This window comes from Podarcis filfolensis (assembly GCF_964270895.1).
Source record: "Podarcis filfolensis genome assembly, chromosome: 5".
Lineage (NCBI taxonomy): Eukaryota > Metazoa > Chordata > Lepidosauria > Squamata > Lacertidae > Podarcis > Podarcis filfolensis.
Window position 1 is genome coordinate 33,047,843 of NC_139608.1, and position 10,559 is coordinate 33,058,401.

Genomic DNA, 10,559 nt, shown 5'->3' on the forward strand with positions numbered 1-10,559 from the left:
AACCATTATACGAATGGCTTTTTGAAACGTTAATTGCTTGGGTCCTTATACAGATCATGGTGCTGGCATGAAGAGTTGGGGGAATTAACCCCTTGCTCCCTCCAAGCTCCTGAACTGGACTGGGGTCCGATCCCTGCTATTTGCATTGAGGGCAGAGCTCCAGTGGAAACTTTTTTTCTCAGTGCAGATAGTAGGCACCCACCTCAACAGGACTGCAGGAGGGGTTGAAATAATTAAATCCCCACCACCATCATGTCAGGGTCTCTACCCAAATTGAGCCCCATCATGTCTGCAATTTTAAAAATTCATTGCCAGTTGCATAAGATGCATCATGTCTAATTTGACCCTAAAATGGGGCTGACATACATGCAGAAATCCTTCCTTTCTATCTGAAGTTTGCATATCTCTTTCTGGCATAGCTTCTGTGATTTTAACAGCTGCAAGATTGCTGAGTTTCTGCTAAGACGCTAAGACGACTCAGCATTTTCATAGCATATGTTAAATGTTAGTAGCATTTCCTATGCACTATCACAGTGGTTTCTACAATTGCCTTTCAAAAGTTTTATTATCCCCACATTGGAATGGGTGCTAAAGCTGAGAGATGGCAGCTTGAATAAAGCAATCTGGCATGGCAGAGGTGAGATTTGGACCACTCTTAGGAGGCAACGCTATGGCAAGATCCAGCAGGATGAGCTTAGGATGCACCAGATCTCTGGCTCAGCTGGTGGTAAATCCCCAATCCCAACTCAGCCAGAGTATAATATGCTGGAGTAGCTAAGGGTGGTGTAAGTCTCCCAAAACAGGCATGGAAGGGGCAACCATTGAGCTAGCTTACATGACCTAACACAGAACACTGTTTTAAAGATGTGTTTTTCCTTTTCAAGGCTTCAGATGGAGCAGCCTCACTTCTGCACAGAATTTGGACCTGGTGTGACTTTACAATGGCTTAACTCATATTGGTGCGCTTTATTCCAGCTTCTCATGCAGAGGATTATTTCCTTAACTTAGACCTACACTGGCTCCCAGTACGTTTCCAAGCACAATTCAAAGTATTGGTGCTGACCTTTAAAGCCCTAAATGGCCTCAGTCCAGTATATCTGAAGGAGCGTCTCCACCCCCATCGTTCTACCCGGATGCTGAGGTCCAACGCCGAGGGCCTTCTGGCGGTTCCCTCACTGCAAGAAGCCAAGTTACAGGGAACCAGGCAGAGGGCCTTCTCGGTAGTGGCGCCCACCCTGCGGAACACCCTCCCACCAGATGTCAAAGAGAACAACAACTACCAAACTTTTAGAAGACATCTGAATAGGAAAGCCTTTAATGTTTGATGCATTACTGTATTTTAATATTTGTTTGAAAGCTGCCCAGAGTGGCTGGGGAAGTGGGCGGGGTATAAATTAATAATAATAATAATAATAATGACTGTTTTAATGTATTTTTAATCTTTTAAAGCCACTTCCCCAGAGTGGCTGGGGAAACCTAGTTTAGTAAAGAACTTCCTAAATTTATTTATGCTGTTCATATCATATTCATCAAAATTGAGGTTTACTGAAGAGCCTTCTCTAAAATTCATGGAAAATCTTTTGAGTAAGAAGAGCTAGCAGCTGGAACAGCTATTAGATAGCTTTTTAGGAACTTAGTAGAAATGTTACAAAACTCTCCATTTCATGGCATTTCCCAGCTCTCCTGCATCATGTGTATTGATCATACATGAAAGTAAGTCCTGCTGAAAGTAGCTCAAGAAAATCCTACAGCCAAATCTGAACTTGGCAACGAATCCACCAGAGGACTTGAGTCAAGCCACTCTCTTTCAAGCTTGCCATCTCCTCTGCAATAAACAGCTAATCAATGTGACTTTTCAGCCATGCAAATGTACTCAAGATGGGAGTACAGGAAACAGAGGTATTGTACAGATTTCCTGAGTCAAAACCAGTAGGGTACAGAACAGTTGTGCAGAGAATCACAGCTTCTTGGGTCAAAGAACTAAACAAGTGAGACTTTAGGGGAACAATTGTTAAATTAAGACGATGAAGAAATAATTAAACAAGGCCATCTGAAGTCTTAGCAGACCTATTCATATTAGTGTAACTTTGGAGGGGAGAATGATGTTTTGACATTGCATAGTATTACTTTAAAAAATTCATAAAATAATAACCGTGTGCCCTACAAGGAAAACAAAACAGAAAAGCTCTTTTAAACAAATAATTCATGTTCCCTATATGAACTCCGCAACAATTTCACTCTAATTAGCAGACAACCAAACAAGGTTACATGGCTACTCTCCTGTTGCCCTGCTTGCAAGCCTCCCAGGGGCAGCTAGTGGGCTAAGCTTGAAGACAAGAGTGCTGGATTTGATGTAAATTTAGTCTGGTCCAGAAAACCAAGTCTTGCATACTACAGAAGGTATTGTCAGAAAATGGATTTTCACTCCACTCTTTTACCTCTTCCTACACCAGGCTCCCCACCCCCACCCCCCAATTTATTTTGTTTCACTCCTGGCATTTATATGCTGCCTTCCAGGACAAAGCCTTCAACGATGCTTCTTACATGTGTTTAAAACATAAAATTCAGCTTAAATATTTTTATTGTATTTTTTAGAAAACCTAATGAGTCTGTTTAAAAGCACTACACAGTCCAGTAGAGAAAAGCAGATCAACAGTGTTCCCCCCCCCCCAAATACCCTAGTGCCCACCAATCTAGCCAAATAATAGTAGAATGCAGCATTCGTACAATTTCACATTGTGTCAAAGGAAGTCTATTTTAGCATGGTACACTGCAAAGCGAAAAAGGGAATATGCAAAATACAGAGTGCAAAACCAAAGCAGCTAGCTACAATTTGGCAGATAAGCTCACACATGAATTAATTTTGTTTTTGTGCAAAGAGGAACCTCACAGCTTTCTTTCGAAGGAGCTAAAGAATATGCAAGGATTTAAGTTGTGCCCTAAGGGTGTAGTGAGAACGAGTCTCAAACTCTTCTTTGCTGCTCCAGTAAAAGAGGAACATCTCTCTTGGCTGAGGCAGAAGCAAAGGATCTAAAGAGCCACAAATGGCTCAGGATCCGGATAACCATCCTCTGTATTATTTAATACAGATGCTGTACAGTAACTGGATGGAAACACGAACAACCCTGATCTGGCTTTCCAATCTGCGGCATAAGACACAAGGAAAGTATGTGTCCTTTGCATAGACCCCACTGGTTTGGCGGAATGGTAACAAGTATTTATCGACAAGTGTATAAATACAAAGCCAGAGAGCTGAATTAGGAATATATCCCACCAAGCTCAAATACTGATCTCTCCAGCTGATTCATCCTTGTCACACTCTTCTCCAGAAATCCAGAAAGCAGCCCAGCTCAACATGTTCAGACTTTCTTCGCTGCCTGTGTCAGTCCTGCTTTAAGTTCAGCGGGAGCAAAGACACCAAATTCAGTGATAATGCCACCAGTTATCAGCTCATGAGGGGTGACATCGAAGGCTGGGTTCCAAACGTCAATGCCTAGGAAGCAGAAAGAATACAGTCGGTCCAACAGCATGGTAAAGGTTGTCCTAGCTCAACGCCCCCAATCTCTGCTTCTATGTTTCATTATCCCAGTGTTGCAAATAGGATGCAGACACCTCAAAAGAAAAGGCACATTGTCACAAGAACTCAGAGATGTTTAGTCCCTAAATACGTAAATCAAAACATTATGGGGATGGAGTGGAAATGGAAAGGCTTGCTTATTTTGATTTATTCATTTGTTACGTTTGCATTCCACTCTTCCTTCCAAACGAGCCCATGCATTTTTGCCTCTCGAAAAAGAAAGGGGTGATGGGAGTTGTAGTCTAACATTGGGAAGGTCACAGGATGGCCATGCCTGGCCAAAGAGAAGTAGCTGTCTGCTGGATTCTGAGATACTTGAGCCACTTTTCCTTGACTTTCATTTAGGCTTACTGTAAAAACTGGAGTACAGAGCCTGGTGTGTCTACCTGTTAAAGCACTGCAACTGAAGATGGAAATGTCCCACTGAATGACCCATTTCTTTGCACATGTCCTTCCCACGCTTCGGTACCTGGTGCTGCAACCCGCACACCATTGATGTGCGTCACTTCTTCACTTGGCCTCTCCTCAATAACGATCTTCCCGCCATGTTCCAAGGTCAGGTCACATGAGGTGCTGGGTGCTGCCACATAGAAGGGGATCCCATGGTACTTTGCAGCAATAGCCAGCTGATAGGTGCCGATTTTGTTCGCAGTGTCTCCATTGGCAACAACCCTGTCTGCTCCCACGATGACAGCTGGGGTAAAAAAAAAGAAAGAGAGGATGACAAGCCCCTTACACCTTTAAAAAAATGCCCACCTGCAAGCTGCACTTGATTTCTTTTGAAATTCCCCATTACAGGATGGGTGAAGCAGTGCTCATGCTAACAATCTGTGGCATGTTTAGCCTTGGAAGACAGGTGACAGAGAAAGCAATCCCCATGGAATTCAGTGTGACATGAGCCCACTCTAGACACTGACAGCAGGTAGCCCTTCTGAACCAAGGAAGGACACTTTTAAGCACCAAGAATTAATAAAACTGTAATGTTTAAGTGTCCGCTGTATCTTTGCAAAGGAAGATGATAAAAAAATAGAATCGGAACAGGTGGAGGCCACATAACTTTTCTCTCAGCAGAGGAGCAACTGTGACAGCAGGCACCGCTTCTAAACCAAAGTAAGACACTTTTAAATTTAGTTGAGTGCTAAGTCATCGTAAAATCGCAGTGCTTAAGTGTCCATGGAATGTTTACAAGGAAGGAGGACGGGGCAGAACAACTTGGCCACACCCCTGTGACATCACTGGCCACACCCCTGTGACCTTACAGCAGCCTTGCCAAGTCCAGAGGACACTAGATGCCACTGACTTAAGGGCCTCAAAAGCTGGAAATGTCCTGAGTCTCTGAGAGGGCCTGCGTCCTCAGACTTGGGTTCCTCACTCAAACCAGTGTGCCACATTGGCTAAATTGTCCCAGTTCTTCCTCCGTGTTCAAGAGATGCTCGAGCCACCAACAGCTGTTCCAATAGCAAAACTACCTCCAGAAGGCAGCCTGATTGCTACATATCAAGCTTCCTTGCTAAACCAAAATGCAATGCTAAGGGCCAAACTAGACGAGAGAGAGAGAGAAGCACACCAGCGCTCACCTGCACCAACGAGCTGCTTCATGAGGGCGGCCACCATGCTGTCCGTAATGAGGCATGCAGGGATCTCCTCATACTTTAGCTCGTAAGCAGTCAGCCGGGCTCCCTGATTGTACGGCCTCGTCTCTGTGCAGTAGACCTTCTCCAGACGACCCATGGCATGCAGAGAGCGAATGACACCTACCAAGCAACATCATAAATATTGACACTAGGGAGAAGGTGCCAGGTGTCACTCCATATACAACCTTGCTTTTTCAGAAGGGCAGCTAGGATTCCTAGCTCCTTCCTTTATCTGCCGGGGAGGGACAGTGGGGAACCAGAGAAAAATATGAGAGGGTTGGGAGAGGAAACCACAACTCATGGGAAAGGTGCCCCACCTTTTTTTGTGGGTCACCTTTCCCGTGTTTTGTACTTAAGCTTAGGTGACGCTTCCGAACTACAGTAGTACCTCGGGTTAAGAACTTAATTCGTTCCAGAGGTCCATACTTAACCTGAAACTGTTCTTAACCTGAGGTACCACTTTAGCTAATGGGGCCTCCCGCTGCCGCTGCACCACCGGAGCACGATTTCTGTTCTCATCCTGAAGTAAAGTTCTTAACCTGAGGTACTATTTCTGGGTTAGCGGAGTCTGTAACTTGAAGCGTCTGTAACCTGAGTTATCAATTTATAACTTACCAAGCGCAGTGCCATACCCAGCAGTGGCCAGTGAGCCCGTGTTGCAGTGGGTGATGACAGTCACCTTGTCCTTCCCTATGTGCTGCAGGAGGTGGCGTGCCCCATGCTCCCCGATGCTTCTGTTGTCTTTCAGGTCTTTATCCAACATGGCTTCCGCCCAGCTGATCACGCTGTGACAAGAGGTTACATTGACCTGTGTGTTCTCACCTAAAAAAAAAGGTGTGGGGAGACTGGGAAGCTGTTGAGCCCTCACCTTTCTTGCAAACTCTCCACAGTGCTCCCTTCACGCTTGGCCTCCTGGCGAACAAAGTGGCCCAGCTCCTGAGCTGCCCGGGCCATGTTAACAGCAGTAGGACGGGCACTCTCTAGGTAGCGCAGCGAGTCTGCCACAAATTTTTCAAGGCTGCCCACAGTCTGCTCTGCGTTTCCTTTTGTGTGCAGCTCCACTGCAAGACTCAGGCAGCCGACAATGGCGATGGCCGGAGCACCTCGCACCTAAGGGAAAGGAAACTGAAGTGTAAGCGCCATACTACACAGGAAATGAGGAGTTGTGATTCACTTTAATTTGTCCCTCAGGGCTACCTACAGCCTGCCCCAGAACAGGCAGTTGAAAAGCATTTTCGTTTGGGAGACGGATCCTTCTAGCATGTGCGAAGTGCACTTGAACACACGTGTCTTCTCCACAAGGCACATGGCAATGCTGCACACAGTTCAACTGGCATGTAGATTACGTGTGATAATTTTTTTATGTCACTCCTAACACAGAATGTGCCGTAGGGAACTGATTTTTAATGGCCTCTTATGGGAACTTTAGGAGAAAACAAGTTAAAGAACATGGATAGCAATTAGCATGTTAAACAGCAGAATCATATGTGGTCAGTTCTTGTTGGCCTGCTTTACTTCAGACCTTCAGTGGGGGGAGAAGAGATTGCATGTTCTAAACCAGGTAATGGATAACTTTTAGCCCTCCAGATGTAGCTGAACTACAGTTCCCATCCACCCCACTCCATTTTGTAGTTCCCATCGGCCCCAACAAGAAATTGTAGTTCGGCAACATCTGGAAGGTCAAAGGTTCCTCAGGCCTGTCTTTATAAATAGAAACAAACCCTGCCTGTCACGCTAGTTTCCTGCGAACGACTTTTTGAACAGGAGCTGCATCAGCTCAACTCTGAATGCGCGACTGCTAAGGAACTCTTCGCGTAAGCAGGAATTACAGACTTTATTTTTGGCCACGAAGGAGAAAACCAAGTGTCCTGCCTTTTTAAAAGAAAATCCACCTCTGCACACGATGAACCCCATTCTTTTCGGCCGGTAATGTTTTGCCTCCCCCCACAATACGGGGGGGCGGGGCGGGAAATATCCTGCTCATATGCCTTCACTTCTGGATCCTCTGCCTGCCACTCTTTGTCGGGGTTCTTTTATCCGGAGGATAAACAGTCCCGCAGCTCTACCGCCCAAACTGCGGGCGGGCACTCAAAAGGGAGTTGTTTTCCCCTATCACTGCTCCTCCACGTGGCAAGAGCTTCTCCGGTTGAACCGCTGCCTGCTGTGCAGCTGATAAAGGTGCGAGACCACAGCCGGGGAGCAGCACGCGGAGCCCCAAGATCGCTCGGGTCCCTTAGGCGTTTCCCCTTCCCCGTCGTAGCACCTTCATGGCGCGGATGGCTCTCCAGCCGTCCTCGACGCTGCCGATTTCCTCGTAGAGGCTCTGCTGGGGCAGCAGGAGCTGGTTGAGGATCTGCAGGGATCCCCTGCGGTAGCGGATCGCTTCCAAACTCATGGCTGCTTCCGAGGCTGGGCTGCGGGAGGCGGAGCGAGAAGCGGAGAGGAAGCAGCCCGCGTGGGTGCTTCTGCCCGCGGCCGAGAAGCTGCGCTGGGTCCTAGGAAGAACCATTTTCAAGTCCCTTCGAATATGCCCCACTGCTGACCCCAAAAGCTCCACTAGGGCAAAGGATCCTTGCTTCTTCTCCTTCTTTTCTATTCGTCTACCGCTGAGTTATTTATTATTTATTTGTAAGAATATTTATATAACGCTGCATCATAAAAATATATCGCAGAAGTTTATGTCGATATAAAACCAAACAATAACATCGTAAAAAGTTAAGAACAAGCTAAAAGCAAAAAAGAAATTAAAAACATCAATAGACCATTTTGCGGGATGGATGTACTCTTACTTGCCTGCATAGGCCTGGCTGAAGAAAAAGTTTTCAGCAGGCGTTTAAAAGTTGGTGCAGAAGGTGCTCACTGAATCTCTAGTGGCAAGGCGTTCCACAGGACTAGGCCAATGACACTAAAGGCTTGGTTTCTTGTTCAAACAAGCTTCCAGTCGGGATTCAAGCCTCATCATGGGACTGAAACTGCCTTGGTTGCACTGGTCGATGATCTCCGGTGGGCTAGGGACAAAGGTGAGAGCTGTTTCCTAGTTCTGCTGGATCTCTCAGCGGCTTTTGATACCATCAACCATAATATCCTTCTGGACCGTCTAGAGGGGCTGGGAGCTGGGGGCACTGTCATACAGTGGTTCCGCTCCTTCCTCCTGGGCTGTGTTCAGAAAGGGGGGGGGGGAATAAGTGTTCAGACCCCTGGGCTCTCACTTGTGGGGTGCCTCAGGTTCCGTCCTCTCCCCCATGCTTTTCAACATCTACATGCAGCCACTGGGAGAGATCATCAGGGGGTTTGGGCTGGATGTTCATCAGTATGCAGATGATACCCAGCTCTATCTCTCTTTCAAATCAGAACCAGTGAAGGCAGTGAAGGTCCTGTGTGAGTGTATGGAGGCAGTTGGAGGATGGATGGTGGCTAACAGATTGTGGCTGAATCCTGAGAAGACAGAAGTACTGTTTTTGGGGGACAGGAGGCGGGCAGGTGTGGAGGACTCCCTGGTCCTGAATGGAGTAACTGTGCCCCGAAGTACCAGGTGCGCAGCCTGGGAGTCATTTTGGACTCACAGCTGTCCATGGAGGTGCAGGTCAATTCTGTGTCCAGGGCAGCTGTCTACCATCTCCACCTGGTCTGCAGGCTAAGACCCTATCTGCCCAAGGACTGTCTCACCACAGTGGTGCATGCTCTAGTTATCTCTCACTTGGACTACTGCAATGCGCTCTTTGTGGGGCTACCTTTGAAGGTGACCTGGAAACTACAACTAATCCAGAATGTGGCAGCTAGACTGGTGACTGGGAGTGGCCACTGAGACCACATAACACCGGTCTTGAAAGACCTACATTGGCTCCCAGTACGTTTCTGAGCACAATTCACAGTGCTGGTGCTGACCTTTAAAGCCCTAAACGGCCTCAGCCCAGTATACCTAAAGGAGCGTCTCCACCCCCATTGTTCAGCCTGGATGCTGAAATCCAGCACCGAGGATCTTCTGACGGTTCCCTCGCTGCAAGAAGTGAGGTTACAGGGAACCAGGCAGAGGGCCTTCTCGGTAGTGGTGCCTGCCCTGTGGAACGCCCTCCCACCAGATGTCAAAGAGAAAATCAACTACCAGACTTTTAGACGACATCGGAAGGTAGCCCTGTTTAGGGAAGCTTTTAATAATTTACGGACTATTATATTTTAATATTTTGTTGGAAGTTGCCCAGAGTGGCTGGGGAAACCCAGGCAGATGGGTGGGGTATAAATAATGGATTATTATTATTATTATTATTATTATTATTATTATTATTTATTCACCAACTCAGGGCATGACCAAAGATGTTCCTACAAATTATTTCAGTGGTTGAGCTGGGATATAAGGGTTCAGGTGATACCTGAGGTTTCCTGGATCTGAGTTGTTCAGGGCTTTGTAAATGAATGCAAGAAGCTTGAACTTGGCTCAGAAGCAGGTGGGCAGCTACTGCTACCTGTTTTAACAATGGTGTCAACATGGTGTCTCGAGCAGAAGCTCCCATCAGCAATCTGGCTGCAGCATTTGGCACCAGCTGAAGCTTCCCAACCAGACCCAAGGGCAGCCCCACATAGAGCGCCTAACAGTAATCCAGCCTCAAGGTTACCAGTGCATGGACTACCGTGGTCTGGCTATCCCTGGCCATGAACGGCTGCAGATGGCAAACCAGACAAAACTGGTAAAAGGTACTCCCAGCCACAGGACACTTGGGCCTCTGGTGACAAAGATGAGATTAAAATGTAATAAATTAAAACAAACTGAGCATTCCTGCTCATTAGCCTGTGATTTATTGAAGCGTTGCGAATGGACTGCATTAAGAGAGGCATCGTTTGCGCATTTGCTGAACGAAAGCTGTTTAATTACTTTCCACTGAAGAGAATGCAGACATTAGGGATCCTGCCGACCATCTTATCTATCCCAAAATAGCAGGCTCACGTGTCTTACAATGCAATCCTATGCACGTTTACTCAGAAATGCATCTCCACTGTGTTCAGTGGAACTTACTCCCTTACCAGTGTGTTTACGATTGCAGTTTAAACAGAAGATATTATTCGGTTAAAAGTGTTTCCCAGCAAGTGCATGTATGTGTCCCACAAACCTGCATCCAGTCAAGCGGGATACATATAATGGTACCTCATGTGAATGTAATCACAGTAATAATGAGCAGATCTAGGCACTGAGCCTCGGCATACTAATAGGAGCCTTACAATGTGTACCTGTTTTCATCTCCCTGCCTACCTGCTCATTGCAGAGTTTTGATAACATCCCTAAACATTGCCAAAGGCTATCTTCCTACGTAAATATGCTGCCTTGTAAATAATGCATGGTAAAATATGCGTCTTAG

General features: G+C 46.5%; 1 protein-coding gene across 1 annotated transcript; it reads right to left on the minus strand.

Moving 5' to 3' along the window:
• Positions 1-2,576: 2,576 nt before the first annotated feature.
• On the minus strand, positions 2,577-7,635 carry MRI1 (methylthioribose-1-phosphate isomerase 1). The gene is made up of 6 exons (XM_083613906.1): positions 7,475-7,635; positions 6,080-6,321; positions 5,827-5,996; positions 5,155-5,331; positions 4,047-4,271; positions 2,577-3,493 (listed from the first exon to the last, which is right to left on the minus strand). The coding sequence occupies exons 1-6, from the start codon at positions 7,604-7,606 to the stop codon at positions 3,360-3,362; spliced, it is 1,080 nt and encodes a 359-aa protein (XP_083470032.1). The 5' UTR covers positions 7,607-7,635; the 3' UTR covers positions 2,577-3,359.
• Positions 7,636-10,559: the final 2,924 nt, after the last annotated feature.

Excerpts from the sequence above, each read along its gene's own strand:
- MRI1 (XM_083613906.1), bottom strand. The coding sequence starts at position 7,606 with ATGAGTTTGGAAGCGATCCGCTACCGCAGGGGATCCCTGCAGATCCTC. Across the intron at positions 4,272-5,154 it reads GAAGCAGCTCGTTGGTGCAG|CTGTCATCGTGGGAGCAGAC; the intron begins GTGAGCGCTGGT and ends TTTTTACCCCAG. Across the intron at positions 3,494-4,046 it reads TGTGCGGGTTGCAGCACCAG|GCATTGACGTTTGGAACCCA; the intron begins GTACCGAAGCGT and ends TCTGCTTCCTAG.